At 45.0% G+C, this 17738-nt stretch overlaps 1 protein-coding gene across 6 annotated transcripts in view; it reads left to right on the top strand.

Moving 5' to 3' along the window:
- Positions 1-17738, top strand: part of LOC144821867 (uncharacterized) — a 299860-nt gene that overhangs the window by 158075 nt on the left and 124047 nt on the right. For 4 of the 6 annotated variants that reach the window (XM_078679022.1, XM_078679024.1, XM_078679023.1 and 1 more), the window contains exon 4: positions 3438-3538. In XM_078679022.1, the coding sequence (XP_078535148.1) occupies positions 3438-3523 (86 nt within the window). In that variant the 3' untranslated portion in view covers positions 3524-3538. Of the gene's footprint in view, positions 1-3437; positions 3539-10221; positions 10359-11980; positions 12594-17738 lie in introns of those variants that run through there. The other 2 variants (XM_078679021.1, XM_078679025.1) reach the window with 1 other exon arrangement.

Below are 17738 nucleotides of genomic sequence, written 5' to 3'. Positions count from 1 at the left end.
TTAGAACTGACAGTTGGATCATGTAACTTCTGTTCGCTATCTAGTACAGAAGAACATTCTCCACAGTGAGCATGGATAACCCTCTGTTCTTCAATCTCTATTAGAACATTGGAATGTTGGGAGCTCCATTGAAAACAATGGAGTGCTCCGGGCTTATAATGGCTGGTATAAGCCTGGAGCTCCAACATTCCAATGATTCTGGGTTCACAGCGCTGGCTGTAAACAAAGGCTTCAAAGACCCTGAGGGGATTCCAATCCCCTCACTCTCCCATAAGGCTTTGTTCTTCTTTGTTGGAACACTCTTCCCTCTTGTGGCAGAATGTTCTAATAGCCTTATAGCCCTTCGTAGCTGGGCTATACCGGCTATTAAAGACCCTCTCCCTTGTTAAAGGCCATCGCCTTCGGCTCGGGGCCTTTAACGCTGGAGAGGGCTTTTAATAGCCGGTATAGCCCTCTATATTGACAATTGAAAATATGACTCCTCTATGACCATTACGAGAATGGATGCACTTATTTTCCACTGTGCCTTCTTGACCCTTGAGATTGCTAGATAATTTTGTTTTACACTGTGCCCAACTACCTTATTTTTTAACATCCGAGACACCGAGCACAAAGAACAGCCAGATCAGCACTCCCGACCTTAGAATGCCCTTGTGAATCGGTTTTCCAGAGAACATGCTTGGTCTGGCAAGCCAACGAAATCGGCTGTCGTAATCATTCCGCTCGCTGCAATCGCGTCAGTATGCTGACGCAGACAGATGGCAGCGGGCTGTCGACAGTGGTACAGTTATTTGGTAACTGCCACTTCTTGACATGAATTGTCTTGATCCCCTTGATGACTTCCATTTAAAAGGTAATCTTCATCTGCTGTAGGAGTCGTCTAACCCAAGTGGATACAGTCAGCATTGAGTATTTCACTACCAGCACCAGAGACCGGTCCCCTTTTGCTTACATCTACTTTCTCTAATTATCTGCGCTGTTCAATGTGATCAGCATAGGCCCATGTTGATCATGAGGCTGCTCCACTGTAATCCACTAATATGGCCCGGCCAACCACTTCCACATGTTAACCTACGAGAAGAGCAAGCTTCATAGGTAGAGAAAATACACAGAGGTATTCCTCACTACCTGGGGAGATGTGGACTATTGTGCACTATAAAGGTGCCTGTGCGCATACACCTGTCGACGATGGCAGACTGGGCCATGGGCTTACCCAGGCCCTAGCACCTTAGGTGTGAGATCATGCTGACCACCCTGCCTGGGTCGACCCCCTTTCGAGTGCAATTGCGCACATCAGGTCTCCAACGGAAGGCCGGGCACCTTGCCACTAGCACCATGGGCGCAAGTGAGTGGACACAGGACTGCAGTGGCAGGCCTGATCTGGGTGTTAGAACACCAGGGATGCAGGTATGCTCTCACGGTCTGCGATGGCAGCCGGGTCACCTATTCCCTATGCCATAAGTGACAGGGCACATCCTCAAGCCTGCCATGGCAGGCTGGATATGCATTCAAAACAGCAAAAGGGCCAGGGCACAAACCCCGACCTGTAATGACAGGCTGGGTGCATAAGTAACACCTCACAGGTGCAAGTACACACTCCCAGATCTGTGTTGGCAGACCGGCCCATGGTTTTGAACACCATGTCAGTGCCTCCTCCTAACCTGTGTAGGAAGGCGCACGCACCGCCAGACTGCCTTAACAGTGAGAACATGCTCAGAGCCCTGAGGCTATGCACGAGAATCGGGAACACCCCAGGAGTATCCCTTTGAAAGATGCAAACTCCAAGGCAGGAAAAGCCCCACATGGGGGGTTCCTCACTACCTGGGCAGGAAACATCCATATGTACCCCCAGTTCCCATTAGGGCTTCTCTGGGTGGGCACCCTCATGGTATGGGACGACCCACTCAGGGTTGGCTAAGAGTAAGTGTTACCCAACACAGGCAGGGGCTCAACAGCGTCCCTATGCCTACAATGCCGGACCCAATACAGGGTTGACAGACTATCCACTGGGGGGGCACACTCAGTACTATGTCTCACTATTATCCAGGGCCGTACCCACCCTGGGTATGTGGTGTTCCTGTTTACAGGTTGCACAGAGGTGTGGCACCTAAACACATCACATACACACCACCTGCCCAATGCGGGCATGTGCACCTTTTCTCTGCAGTGCAGTGGGAAGGGGCCCAGATTCATAAGGTCTGTTGGACAGTCTGCAAAGAGGAGGAAAAAGCCAAAAAGATTTGGGGTAAATTCCCCTAAGAAGGACCATGTCCAACGCTATGTTTTTCTAGGAATGTACAAATTGTAAATGACATTACATCATGTCACATTGTATTTTTAACAGTATTTCCTCAGAGGTGTACAGACACTCAGTTCATCAAACAAATACAATGGTATATTAGGCTATAGGTTCTGTTTGCTATATACAGAAGTAGTGTCACCCACATTTACACCTCCTGCACTGCAACACTTGGTTTCACACATACTCATGGTTCCACTGACAGAAACACTACTGACACTAGAGTGATCCTCATTTTCAGAACGTACCACCTGACTGACACCTGGTGTCTGAGTTGGTTGTACTGTCTCTACAGCATTCATTTCTGCATCAGTCCATGAGCCCTACCACCACTGCACCACCAACCCACCAAACACTTGTACATTGGTGTGAGATGTTACCAATTTCAATGGTTGCATGGGATGGATTATCTGTCAGCTTTGGCCACTTATCTGAATTCCAGGCAATTCCGATAGGGCAATGCCTTGTCCACCACTCCACTTGGAAACAAGTCTCAACCACTGTCTATTGAATTGTGGCTGGCAATTCTTCCTGAAGGGAAAGGGGATTGGGATGAGAGAGAAAAAATAGTTGGTAAACTGCTGATCAGGGTTTCCTTCACGACTCTGAGCAGGCATGTTGGTACGCAGGATCAACGCTGTTTTCATGATGCTAAGTAAGGCGTCCCCTGAATTATGCTTTGCCTAGTGATAAGAAGCAAGACCATAAGAAATCATACAGGACTTTAAGAAAACTCAACAGTACAAATATAAAACAATAATTACAATCCTAGTACCTGGTTTTACAAGTTAATTGTGCTTAAAGATACAATGGTTATGTGATGCCTTTTTATTTCATGGCTCAGGATTTACTCACATTTTGTTTGTGGTGCACTCTCCTCAACAAGTTATAAGCACTATCTTACACACGCTGTAAAGTCCACAACACGTTTTAAGAAAGAGTAAAATGTAGCCTAAACAAATTCAATTCATTTGGAAGAGTCTCAGAGTTAACTTCGTATTAACTACTATCTCCTCAAACTTTTAAGTGCAATAGTTCAACTGTGCACTTAGCTCAAATGCAGCTGTGTCACGTATGCACGATGTCCATATCTTAGGAATGATCGAGGTAATAATACCTGTGTCTCTTTTTTCTGCAGGTTCACCGTTTCAGTTCGCAGAGGGTAGAGGAACCACCTGTGTCTCTTTTTTCTGCAGGTTAACCGTTTTAGTTCGCAGAGGGTAGAGGAACCAACACAAGGTAAGATGCAAGATGGCGTTTGTCCTTTTCCTTGCTCAGTGTTCACTGGATCTTTAGGAGAGGGTCCACAATGCTGATGCTTCAAGTTTGGTGAAGTTAAGCATGTTTACGCGGCTGATTTGTATAGCCGCACCCAAAGATGGCTACCAAGACACGTTTTGAGGCCAAGATCTTGTGAGATCTTGTTAACTCACAAACTGGGAATACCAGATGGCAAGTGGGGAAGGGAAAAACAGTGTTTGTGGTGTTTGGAGAAAATAACGGCTAAGGAGTGTTGCTGCATGGTGATTTACGAGTTAGATGGCAATGGAACAAGTGGCCAATGGAAAGGGTCAAACAAAGTGTGGGGGGCTGCATAAGTAATATACCAGGATCAAGCAATGTGTGGGGGGCTTCATGAATATCACTTACTACCATGACCATGGACTGGATACACATGGGGCCTACAGGAGTATTATACCACGAGGCAACAGTGCAGGATAAACACCGCAGATGCGTACCAGCAATACCTGCTATCATGATGGTATTGGGCTCATGGCGAGTGCGTTATCTACATATTCCCCACAGTTATCTTGGCTTGACTACAGGGACCTCTCTAACATTCTGTGTGCTTGCTGCATCCACTACATTTACTGGCTGTGGAGGTACTTGCAATGTGGGACTCAGTGCTTGCAATTGGGTTGTTGTGTTATGGCTCCCACCGCCCAGTAGCTTATCAAGTTACATTTAAAATTTCCAAACCCCTCGCCTTCAGAAACATCACTCCCGTAATCTTTTTGAAAATGGAATCAGTATTATTATATGTACTACGGTTAAATAATGTGTCTTTCTTTTTGTTGTGTTTAAAAATTAAAAATGTTAAATATCACATCTTCCCAGATTTAATATACTGCATCTTCCATGATGCACTGTTAATGTGCAAGGAGTCTAAAATTCCAGTTCCATTTATATGTGGACTATAATATATACATAATTGCGAGGAGACTGCACGCGGCAGTGCTGCACAGCTGTGCGCCCGCGACCCAGTGCCTCCTGCAGCCAGACTGAAGTTCACAACAAGTAAGTACTTCCTGATCAGTGGCAGCCTGCCACTGACTTTACAGTAGTCATGTTGTTACTATACCTTTATGTCACTGTACAGCAGCACACGCAGTCTGCAGATCTGATAATTATTTCAGCAACATCTGCAGGGTTGCTCTGTCTCGTCATCCTTCTGAAGTTTCAGATCATCTGCAAGATCTGATCCTTTCATTAATGCAGGCAGGGCTGATCATGTTACACAGAGGGTTATGATGATGCTCTTCACAGTGACTTACGGGTGTGCGTGTTACCTGTTCCACCAAGGAGATCTGCATCATAAATCCTCAGTAAGTGTATGAAAGCTGGAGTTGGTAATATTAAAGTGAACACATTTCTGACTGACAAATATTGCTGGTGTTATACCCCAGCCATCACGAGGCCAGCGCCCAACTGACTCTCTTGTTATAGACAGGGTTCTCATTTATCAATCTTATTTGTTTTTTTAAATAAAAGAACATTATGGTAAACAATGCGGTTTTTGAACTGTTAAGTAGATCAATCATTTAAAGGGTGCTCTCCGACTACTTCATATTTAAAGTTTCTTTTTCTTCCAGATTTGTTTTCTTTTTCTAGTACTCCTTAAATGAACATTCCCCATCCGTAACCTTTGTCTGCTGGCTAATGTTCCTATTAGATTGATTTGTTACTTTGTGGTCGCAGAAACGGATCCTGGCGGGGCCTACTCGGCCTTTCATCCAGATCGATAAATGGATTGACATTGTGTTGGGCAGTTGGGCCACCCATTAAAGCCGAAACAGCTGAATGAAAATGATATGCTGCCTTGTAGCTTTTATATACCAATGGTGCATGATTATTTACAGCAGTATACATTGAATCAATAAGACATTGCTGCTCTCTGGCTGGGGTCTTTGTAGAAGCCGGTCATTTTATGTTACTTTTAACCATTGCTTTTGCTCTGCACCAAAAAAGGTAGCAATTCTGGTTGGCCTTGGGCTGCATTCCGCTATTACAGTGATTGAGCTCTGGCGTGAAAATGTTTTTTTTTTTCATCATTTTTTTCTCAATGAAGCCTTCCAATGAAGCCACATTGTCTACCCTGAGCTGCATGTAACAGTTTAATATGTCTGTGGCAAGACTTTATGCGTGAAATGTCCTGGTAAACATCTTCAAAGAATAAAGACTCAATACCAAGTTGTGGTATGTCCATTGATTTACAACGTTTGTGTGTCAGTTTTTCAGGGCTTCCACAGTCTTGGTGAATGTCTTTTTAGTGCTGTTTTCAAACAGCAAGTTACTTACGCTAGTATTTTACTGATGCTTGGCTCTTTTTCTGTTCAAATCTAATTCCAGAGTTTGTTTCTAATGCCAGTGTGAGAACTTATATTACCTAAAAATGGTCTGTCCAGGCATTACTGCTGCCTCAACTTCTTTTGTGTAGTCGAGTTTTGATGTCATCTCTGTTAAGGCGAAATACATTTAAACATATATGACCGAGAAAAAAGGAGACCCAAAGATGGACTCAACATCTTTCTAGACGAAAAATGAAGAGGAAAGTCCAGCCCAAAATACTCTGACAGATTTAGTATTGCAAATAAGACAAATATGCTGCATTCCGACCAAATTTCATCATCTATTCCAAGTGGAGGATTTTGTCATACCAACAATCACTTCAAAGAGATAGTCTCAGTCAGTACATATCCAACACATTCATATGCTGGTTTTATGAAACAGAACGTCATTTACAAAGCTCTTAGAGGTGAATATTGCTTCCAGTCTGTGAGCTAGGACTGCTCACTAGCATTATAACAATCCCCCTCTGGCCATCCACATTGGTTGGTAATGTAAATAAACTCTCCCAAATAGTATTGCTCCACTAAATACATAGAACCAATGAAAGAGTACTAAACATTCATTATTATTTATATGAACACACTTTAACAATTACAATATATTAAATACGTTTTCCCTAATTTGTTATGTTACTTCAAAGACCAGGAGGTTTTGGTGGCAATAATGAAGTGGACTTACTAAAGGGTTGATTGGGGACCGGATCACATTTCCATTTATTTATTCATCCTATTTATCACCGTGCATGCTAACAGCTACATTACACAATAAATGTTGGCATGTATACAGGGCTTTAAGTGGGATAAAGTTTTAACAAGCATTTGCAATGCAATAGGTCCCACATTTATGTGAGTTTAAGCTATTGGCATTGTAATTGTCACGGAGCTTGGTGCTTACTTTCCCTCCAAGTTAAACAACAGTAGATGTTTCAGCACCCAGGCTATTGTGCTGCATAGCTAAATACATATAAGGTCCCAAAGACGAGGCCGATTGCATTGCAAATGCTTGTTTAAATTGGAGTGAAATTTAGATTTTTCACAGCCCGCTGGGCAGAAAATCTGGATTTTATTAAGGACACAGAGGCTAAGATTAGGCAAATCTCCTTTATTGCGTAGCTCACAGCAGCAACAATGAAGAGATCTAGAACTTCAATAAAACATTCCAACAGAGTATATAGTCAGTGTGCACACAGTGATCTCCCTTCTTTGTGCAGCGTACAAGATAACTTAGAAACTTTAGAAAAAGTTTATTGAAATCATCGGAAAGATCTGTTGAAGCATCTAATCTGCAAAACAAGAAAAAAGAATGAACAAAAGGATAAATCACATTCCTAGGGTGGGATCAATAGAGGTGGGATAATCTTAGCCTCCGTGTCCTTAATAAAATCTAGATTTTCTACCCAGCGGGCTGTGAAAAATCAAAATTTTATGGCATGACACAGAGGCCAATACTATGCAAGTTCAAAGGGTGTCCAAAACATTATCAATAACATTTGATGCAGGTTTAAAGTAACATCTTTTGAAAATAGATTCATTTGACCAATCTGCAGTCCTAAGGATATCAAGAAGGTCTCCACCCAGCTTTGAAACCTGAGGCACCTCTAAGAGAATGAGCACCAAAAACTGAAACATCGATACCAGCTTCTTTCATGACATTTTTAACCCATCTAGCTAAGGTAGGAGAGGGCACAGCTCTATGGGGAATCCAGTGGGATATAATTAATTGATCTACAGAACCTCTTAAACCCAAAGTTCTTCTTTCGTAATCCAACAAGCACTTCACCCCGCACAAGTTTTCATTCTGAGCGAAAAAGGGGTAGAACAGAGGTTGACATAGTTTTAGTTTGTCTTTTAATGAAAAAACAAACTCCTTCAGGAGGATCAGCTCTACTAGAACTATCCAAGGCTTTAACATCTGAAGCACGTCTGAAGGAGACAAGGCACAGTAAAACAGTCAGTTTATAGGATAGTTTCCTTAGAGAGAGAGTAGAGTTCTCGCCCCAACTGACAATCACTTTGAGGACATCCCTTACGTCCCATAGAGCAGAGTATTTTGGCAGAGGAGGATTTAAAACACGCACACTCCTCATAACCTTTTTGGTCAATAGGTTTTGGCCTACTGAGGTACCATCTATCAAGCAGTGTCCTGCTGCGATCGCCGATCTATACACGTTACCAGTTCGATAAGCTAGGCCCGAAGCGAAGATTTCAGCCCAAAAATTGAGAACCTGAACTACATCAGCTGAAATGGGATCGTAATTCCGTCGAAGGCACCAGCAAACCCATTTACGCCAAGCCAATCTGTAGGCTTTTTTCGTACCAGGTGCCCATGATTCTATCATGGGTCTGAAGGCACCCTCCGAAAGTCCCGGGCGCTGCCACTGTCTCCTGAAATCCTCCATGCCATCAATGACAGGATGCCCTGAAGAACAAGGGGGTGACGCTCCCCCTGAGGGCCTGTCACTATTTCCTCGAAGGTAGGAATGAGAATTGGAAAATCCACATGTCTCCAGCAGGTTGGGGAACCATGCCTGAGATCTCCACAGGGGAGTTATTACCACCATAGATTCTTTGTTTCTCCGAACCTGAACAAGGAGGCGTGGAAGCATGGCAAAAGGTGGGAATACATAAGGTTTCAGACCAAGCCAGTTCTGAAATAACGCGTCTATCCCCAAGGCCAGAGGGTCCGGCCTCCAGCTGAAAAACTCTGGCAGCTGAGTGTTGAGACGGTCCGCAAAGAGGTCTATTCCAAAGGAACCCCACAGAGATTGGATCATAAGAAAAACCTCCCTGTCTAGCCTCCAGTTGCTCGAATCTATGAAATTCCTGGAGAACCAGTCTGCCACCCCATTGTTCAAACCCGCAATATGTTCGGCAATGACTGAGATGCCCTTGTTGAGGCAGTATGCCCAGAAATTCTTGGCTAGGTCCAAAAGACCCTTCGAATGAGGGGTAAACAACCTTTACAACGAAACTTTTACAACGCACTACCATTACAACGCGGTCATTACAACACAAACCATTACAACGCATTGCGCTGGGGGGCGCTCTAGGATAGGGAATATATTTAATTTACTATCCAACACCTTCCCTACTATCCACGGGGACTGGAGTTAAAATAGTAAATTAAATAAATCCCAATCCAGCGCCTAAAAGCCCTAGGCGTTGTAAAGGTTTGCGATGTAAAAACCGCGTTGTAAAGGCAGGCGTTGTAATAGCCTGCGTTGTAACGTCATACATCCGAATGAGGGCCTCCCTTTTTGTACACGTATCTCAGGGGATACGTTGTCCACGCGAAGCATGACTGAAAATTTCATCATATCCTTGGTAAAGCTCTGGATTGCAAAGGATCCTGCCAGTAGTTCTAGACAGTTGATATGTAGATCCTTTTCCTGGGGGGTCCAAAGTCCCCCCGTTGAAGAATCACCACACGTGGCGCCCCAACCCTCTAGGCTCGCATCTGAGTTTATTACTAAGTACGGTTCCTCCCCGAAGATTGCTCTGCCGTTCCAGGCCCCTGCATTTCTCAACCACCATAGTATTTCCTTCCTGGAGTCTGTGTCCAGGCAAACCATCTGATAGTAGGATGGATTCATCCTGAGGGCTATGGCTTTGAGCCTCTGAAGGGCCTGATAGTATAGGGGACCCGGATATATTGCTTGGACAGTTGAGGACAACAGTCCCAGTATCCTTGCTAAAGTCCTTAGGGGAAAAGAGTGAATCTTTAGAATTTTCCTTAACTCCTTCCTGAGTTTTCTGACTTTGTCCCCTGGTAGTTTCAATTATGCTTGGACTGTATTTACTGAAAAACCCAAGGAATGAGTGACCTGGGTTGGAGTTGTTGAGGACTTTTTTGTGTTTATAACGAAACCTAGGTGTTCCAAGAGATTTATTGCAAGTGTTGTGTGTTGAGAAGCAACCTACCTGGACTGGGCCATTATTAAGATATCGTCGAAATAGAGAATTAATCTCACTCCCTTGTTTCTCAGCCACCCTGCTACTGGGCGAAGGACCTTGGTGAAGCACCAAGGGGCTGATGAAAGCCCGAAGGGGAGGCTACAAAACGGCCATAGCTTGACCTCCCAAAAGAATTGGAGAACTTTTTAATGCGGGGGTCAGATGGGGGATGGTCAAGTAAGCATCTTTGAGATCTAGTCGAGTAAGTCAGTCCCCCTTTCTTAAGACATCTCTGAGTAGGTGGATTCCCTCCATTTTGAAATGGCGGTAAACCACCCATTGGTTTAAGTCTTTACTGGTTTATAACGGGTTTCATCTTTTTTCCTTCTTCTCTACCAGAAAGACATTGCTGACAAAGCCAGTCTCTTTTCCCTCCCGGATTGCACCTTTGGCAAATAGGTCTCTTACCTCCTGGGACACCAATGCGGAATCTTTTTCAGAGAAACACATTTCCTGTGTGAGCCTCTCCTGAACAGGTAAGTCTATGAATTCTAATTTGTATCCCTTGACAGTGTCTAGTACCCAAGGGTCCTGACTCACCATGTTCCAGTTCCCATAGAAAAGGGCTAGTCTCCCTCCCACCTTTATAGGGGTATCTGAAAGGTCTTTGGATGCTCTTACCTTATGAAAAGCCTCTTGGCTTCCTTTCACCTCTGAATCCCCTTTCGCGGAATCTTTGTCTTTGGGGATAGGACGACTGAGCTCCAAATCCTGATTGGGAGGACCTCCTTCCTCGTCCCACAAAGGGTCTTGATGAAAAATGTCCACGACCGGGGAATCGACCCCGCATCCTCCAGGCCCGGGTAAAAACTCTATTGTTAAACACTTTCTTAATATCTTTTTATGATTTTTGAATGGAGTTAAAAACTCCTATATATTTGGCCATTTCTCTGATAAATTCTTCCCTGAAGAGAAGGCCCTGTGAGGATGCTCCCCCTTCTTTAGTAGCAAGTTCAGCCAGTTTGGGGGTAAATCTTTAAAACCACACTCTTTTGCCTTTCGTTAGAAAGTGCAGTGTTTGCGTTGCCTAGAAGGCACAGTGCCCTTTGCGCCCACTGGCGCAGTTCCTTTGGGTCAATGGGAGTATTAGTAACGTAGGCTCCTTCTGCTAACTCGAACATTTTGGTCAGTGGGCCCGTGATATCCAACAGCCTGTCTTGGCAGGACTTAAGACCCTTGTCGAGTCCCCTTCTCGGGTCCTTTCCAGTTTTGGCAATAAATGCCACTACCTTGTTGTCCAGCTCAGGGGTCATAGCTATTTTATCGGGTAGGAAGGGGCAGGGACACTCAAATCCGAGATGAGATCTGACCTCAGAGCCAGAAGGAGAGGTATTCTCCAATGTGGTGAGAAGGGACCCATTCTGGGGAAAAGGGGTGTTTAATGAGGAGTGGGTCAAACAAGTGTTCCCCAAAGGGGTCAAGGATTTCCAATTTAGACCCTGAAGCCCCTGATGCCTCACCTGAAATATCTCTGATTTCGCCTTCCTCTTCATCAGAATCAAAGTCCGAGGAGTATGAGAGATCAATCTCATCCTCCATCCAATTGTCACTATCGATGGGGATAGGAAGGTACGGGCATCTGAACTGCCCATTCAGTGTGCCCGAGGCTCCGTCATTGTCACTGCCAGAGCATGAGTTCAAAAATATAGGGTTGGAGCCCCAGGGCTTCTTGGCACCCTCAGGGGGGTTCACGATGATCCGTCTTTTCCTTTGACTCGTCGTAGCCTTGGTAGGTTCCTCTTGGGGTCTCATGGGTGGCCAGCCTGTCTTAGAAAGGTTTTAAATTTTTTTGTTAATGGTGTCATCCAGAGACCCCATTACCCTATATAGGGCCTTGTCAATAAGTTCCGCTAATTTATCTTCCATAGTGGAGGTAGAAGGATCAGAATACATAACGAATTGAGGTCAAGAAGAGTGGACTGAATAATGAGATAGTAACTGTCAAAAGGAGGAATGTTGAGCAACAAAATGGACGCTGGGTAGTTATGGTAACAGTCAGTTGGGTCTGTAAGTCCTTTCTCTATTTGTATCAGTAAGGAGCTATTTGTCCCTCCTCTACTCTCATGACTCTTCCTTTTTTTTAATGTGCTTTATTCAGGCACTCTGGAAGAAGAATCCGCGAGTGGAGCGAGGCTTTGAAGTCAGTTCGGCCGGGGGTAAGAGAGAACCTCCACAAGCGCCGAAAATGCCGTGCTCGAGAAGTCAGCACTTCAAAGGAGGTCTCCGGGGTCTAAAACGGAGAACTCTATTGACTCCCGAACCCGTGGCAACCCCACTCAGCCTCGCTGATCTCTGGGAGAGGCCGCAGGGTCGTCATGGAGACGAGAGTAGCAGCAGCACTTAACACGGGACCCACGTTTGAAAGACGCGGGTCCTGTCCGAGAAGGGCTTTCCTCGGCCTGAAAGAGCCGAGGAAAGCGCGAAGGAAAGGGGGTGAGGAGGTGGAGGGAGAATGCCTCCGCCCGTCTCCAGGGGGAAAGTATGATACGGCAATGCGGCGAGAGCAAAGCTCTCAAGGTCCCAATGTGGGGATTACGGCGAGACAGAAATCCACCAGCCCCCAGTGAGGGAATCAAAGAAACGTGCTGGCCCACAATTAGAAGGGCGGAGGAGCAGGAAGACGGCACCTCACCCGACGGTCGGGGAAGCCGCGCAAAAAGAAGCAAAAAACATGAGCAAACAAATTTCATTCAATTGCATAGAGGTTGGGGAGGGGGATAGGGGGAGCAATCACCCAATCATGAACCTCCCACATTGAAGTACAAACCAGTTCAAACAAGCATACACCATGCAGAGAAAAAATAAGAGTACTTATCTTGTGAGCAGCAGCAACAAAGAAGTGAGATCACTGCGTGCACACGGACTATATACTCTGTTGGAATGTTTCTTGAAGTTCTAGATCTCATCATTGTTGCTGCTGTGAGCATGCAATAAAGGAGATTTGCATAATATTGGCCTCCGTGTCATGCCATAACATTTTTATTTTGTGGTGTTTTTAACTTTTTTAATGTTTGGATATTTCTAAATAGTTTACACATTTTCTTGTGTTAAGCCGGCCTGCTTTGGTGCTGAGCTCAGGTTTCATTAACTGAAAACTTTACTAGACCTAAAAATTATAGTCCCATTATTACTTGTGGTGGAATACCGTCCACCCCAACTGTTAGACCTGGCATCCTTGGTGTGGTTACCCCTAACTTTTGTGCCTTTAACTGTCCTGTGTTGCTGACTTTTTTTTTGGCTTTAGGCCTTTGCACACTTTACCACTGCTAATCAATGCCTGAGTGCTTGTACTCACCACTGTAAACATGTTGAAATTGGCATACTCCTAATTGGCACATTCAATTACTTTAAAGTCCTTTGTATAGGGTACCACATGTACCAAGGTCTGTAAACTAAATGCTGCTAGTGGGCTGCAACAGATTATTGTATCCTTTTTGATGCAGGATGAGTTTGTTCTCTATACTTCATGGCTTCAATAATTGGACCTGGTTCAGAACACCAATCAGGATGAGCAATATTGTCGGTATTTGTGTTAGGAGGGCAGCTGGGCAGATGGGCACTGGAGATGGCTATATATGCGTCTCTATCAATTTACTAGGAAAAACATGCTCATTCTTCGCTTGCCTGGCTCCATGCTCGCCTCCTCAGAGCAGGTGATTCCTTTTGCTCCTACCTGCTGACAGGGTCAACGCTCGCATTTAAGCGGTTCTCTCCCTGGAGGGTTCAGGGATGGGGATGTGTGCCTCTCTTTCTGAGCAAACTAACAAGTGGCAGAAATGCTTTGAGAAAGATGAATGTGTTTTTTAATGATTAATGACTTCCTCTGAGGAAAGACAATTACAAAAATATGCTAAGGACGGGAAGACAATGATTTATAGGCATATGAGCACGACATTCACTGACGGAGGAAAACTGACCAATACCCAGTGGGAGATTGTACCAGGCACAGGGGACGTCTCCAATGAGATCATTTGTAAATCTTTCAGGCCTCAGAGGAGACAACTTTTCTAATCTTCCATAACTCATGTGATAGCAAAAAAAAGAATTTATAATGCAGTGGCGGCTGGTGGATTTTCAAAGTGGTGCGGCGGCAATTTTTGTACCCGAGTCTAATTAGTGAGCGAGTGAAGTGAGGCAGCCCATAATGCAAAAGGAGGGTGCGGGCAGTTTTCTCCAGCAAGAAAAGTTTGAAAAAAATCGATTCAAATGATGGCTTTTACCCCACATATTTACTACAAATTGTTGAAAAAAGGGATCCAAATATAGAATTTTAAATCACAAGTCTGAAGAAAACATTATAAACATATACAAAATGTGCCCTATACTCAAACTGGCCTGCTTGCAAAATTAATCCCAAGCCAAGCACACCCAACCAACGGAAACAGGCCAGCATGAAAAGCAGGGGGTCTCGTATGCTGCTAGATGCCATGTGTGCAGTGCAGCTATTGTAGGACGCGAGGGAAGGCAGGGTGAACAGACCAAAAGCCAGTGGCCAGATCAGTGCCTCTGATAGGCTGGTAGGAATGGGATGGTATCAGTCAAATGTCAGATCTGTGCCTCTGACAGGCTGGCTGGGCTGGTGTAGTGTCAGTCATATGTCAGATCAGTGCCTCTGACAGTCCGACAGCCCTGGCAGGTTCAGCTCCTTTGTTTACTTGATACAGTCTGTCAGATTTACTGAGGATGCAGTCCTTATTTGCTCTCCCAATCCTTGTGTTGGAGGCAGTAGTTATTTTGAATAACCTGCATGGTCCAAACATTGCTCTGCCCTATACTAACCCTTACAAGGTTTTGAGCCTGGCACTACCCTCATGAGCTCAGGTGGGTAGCCGTCTAAGTGTCCTGGAGATGCATCTTTTAAACATGGGGGCGATACGGCCTTTCCTCTGTACTGTTTTTCTGAAATCTTGGTACTGTAGTCAATGCTTTCTGGGTTATGTCACAATAGTGAGGGATAGGGTAGTCTGTGATGGGTCTGACAGGCCAGCAGGTTAGGGTACTGCAAAGAAGGAGCCTAAGATCGCCCTCGGACCGCACGTGATCGTAATGAATTTGTGGACATCGTTTGCACAGCAGTGTGCAAGCAAAGGCGTGTACAAGTCAAGCTCAAACTGTGAGCTTACTTGACCCATTCTTAAGGTGTTTGAGGGATGGTGTCTTTTCATTTGTCTCAAGTTTTAACTCAAAATGAAATTACTTAATATAGGTTTATATAAGCACGAACTAGATCCAAAGGTATTTGAGCACTTCACCTGAACACCAGTTGCATTACAGACAGACACATTCAGTTGTCTTTGTTGCTTTTTATTAGACAGGGGGAGATTAAGTAACTTGCCCAGAATCACAAGATGTTGAGCGTCCCTGCCGGGACTCGAACCTGGTCCCCCAGCTTCGAGGTCAATTGCTCTAGTTTTAGGCCACATCCTCTCACTGCCCTTCTAGCTTCTACCACACAGCTTTTAAAGATAAGGCAAACAAAACCGATACCAGGTGCTCCCTTGGACTCCCTCGTGTGGTCTACGCATGGCCCACACTATCTCCCCAGATCTCCGTCTTTCTGTTCTCTCTCCATATTTCTTGCGCCCCACAGCTCTCTCGTGATCTTTTACCATGTTCACTCTCTCGTGCAGCCTGTCCCTCTCCTCCTTGTCTGTTCTGTTGTATCTCCCCCTTCCTCCTCTTCCCTCCTTTCTTTCACCAATCTTGCATCCTTTCTCCTCCTCTTGTTATTATCCTGTTATCCCACCTCTCCTTTGCTCACTCTGCTGCGTTCATGCTTTATCTTCTTATGCCGCTGTTCCCTCTCCTACGCTCTTGCTGTGTTGTCCTTTCTCTGTCCCTGTCTCTAACACACACTCTCCTGCTATTTAATCTCTCTCCTGCTTTACCCACTTTCCTTCTTCTTCTCTCTCCATATATTCCTTCCTATCTATATGGTGTTCGGTTTTCCTCTTCACTTGCCTGCTCTCCCACTCACGCACTCCCTCGATTGTTCGGGAAACGTTGTTTACAACGCGGTGTTTACACCTCACGACCTTTTCCACGCAGCTATTACAACACAAGTCGTTACTGCGACTTGCGCTGGATGGCGCTGTGGGATAAGGAATGTTGTAATTTCATATTCCAACACCTTCCCTACTGTTACGGGGACTAGTGTTGGAATATAAAATTATAAAATTCCTAAATCCGCGCTCTCCAACGCAAGTCGTTGTAACGACTTGCGTTGTAAAATCTGCGATGTCAAGTACCGCGATCTAAAAGATCGCGTTGTACTGACATACATCCGGATTGTTCTCTCTTTTTTCACCTTCAATCGCGCTGCTACCTCATTTCTTACCCCAATTGTTCCCATCTCTCGCCTGTGCTCTCTCTCTATTTCCTCCTCGCTTCCTATCTGTAGGGTGCTCTTTTATCATCTTTCCTCCTCTTCCTCGTGCTCTCTAGTTGGTTTTCTAAACTCTCCGCCCAAAAACTCTCCTTCCCTCTTCATCTCTTCCGCTGCCTCTCTGTTTCACCTGCTCTCTGTCCACACCGCTCTAGTTTTTTCATTACCACATTCATGTCTCTCCTGCTGGTCTCTCATCTGCTATACTCTTCCTCTCCCCCACCTCATCCCTTTCCCTCTCTCCAGCAGTGCTGGGATCCCGGCAGCCCCTGCTGCCTCCCTGACTCCTCTGCCTTACCGCACAATGCTGGTCTGAGCTCGCCTTTGCTCCTGGCGAACAGAAGTCGAGGCCCAAGATGTTAAGCTTGTTGGTTGCGTTGAAAACAATGCTTAATTTGTGCAGGAGCTTTCAGGTGCTAAGCACCGGCACTTTTTTAACAGGGCCAGGGCTATTGGATTTTTCTCCCCAGTGAGATGAGCCCAATATTTATTAAAAAGAAATGTACCTACCTGTCCTGTGTCGTCTTCCTTCCTGCAGGATGGCCCACCCAGGTCCAGGCATGATGACTGCATCTCGTTAGTGATGTCAGTAGTGCACACCTGCCTTTCAAGGAGCATTTTCTTTTGCATTGGTTAATTATTACAGTTGAGGGCGGACTGATGGGTGAGCTGCGGGCAAGGCAGACTGGGTCCTGGAAAGTTCCGGTCTCGGCAATAACCTAAATACGACATCGTCGAAGTAATAAAAAAGTGCGTAACAACTCGCATGCACTAAAATGAAAACCCAGCAGAAGCAGGACTTAAATGATTCCTTTTGACCTGTCATTTGCATTGCATTCAGATGCTCTTGGCCTGGGCCGGGGGCCCACCAAAACACATTATTTGACAGCGATCTAATGGAGCCAGTGCCAAGGAGACTGCAGGTCACAGGTAAGAGAGTAGTAGATAGTACTACAACAAGTCGCTATTATTTTATCTGGAACATATTTACTATTGTTTGTCCTCTTCACCAATTTCTTTGCAGCAAATAAATAAATGTATAAGTTAACTGTCAACTCTGCTTTTTCAAGCTCAGCACCTCGTGACTCAACGGCCCCTTTCCTCTGCCACACCTGACCTCCCAATTTATGGGTTACCAGAGTAAATTGCCAGTGCCAGTGCTTTTCGACATATGTAAACTGGCACGTTTTTCTTTTTGCAGAATCTGCAAATGAAAAAGGGCAGGTTACAGCACTTGTCTGCAGCTGCAGTACAAGTTTTAGGCAGAACACAGTGACACACGTAAGGATAGAAGTTCCTGCAGGTTATCTATGTTTGTGTTTCTAGCGCAAATTGGTCCACTGTAGGACCCCTGGCTCTAGCATCTCCATTCTTGTAGTAACCTTAGATGTAAATCACACAGTTGAATGATTATCAAACAGATATTTTAAATGTGTGCATTCATCTCAAAGGCCCGGACTGTGCCACGTTT

This window comes from Lissotriton helveticus, chromosome 2_2 (assembly GCF_964261635.1).
Source record: "Lissotriton helveticus chromosome 2_2, aLisHel1.1, whole genome shotgun sequence".
NCBI lineage: Eukaryota > Metazoa > Chordata > Amphibia > Caudata > Salamandridae > Lissotriton > Lissotriton helveticus.
The sequence above is the reverse complement of the archived record's forward strand: the minus strand, read 5'-3'. Positions and strand labels throughout refer to the sequence as shown.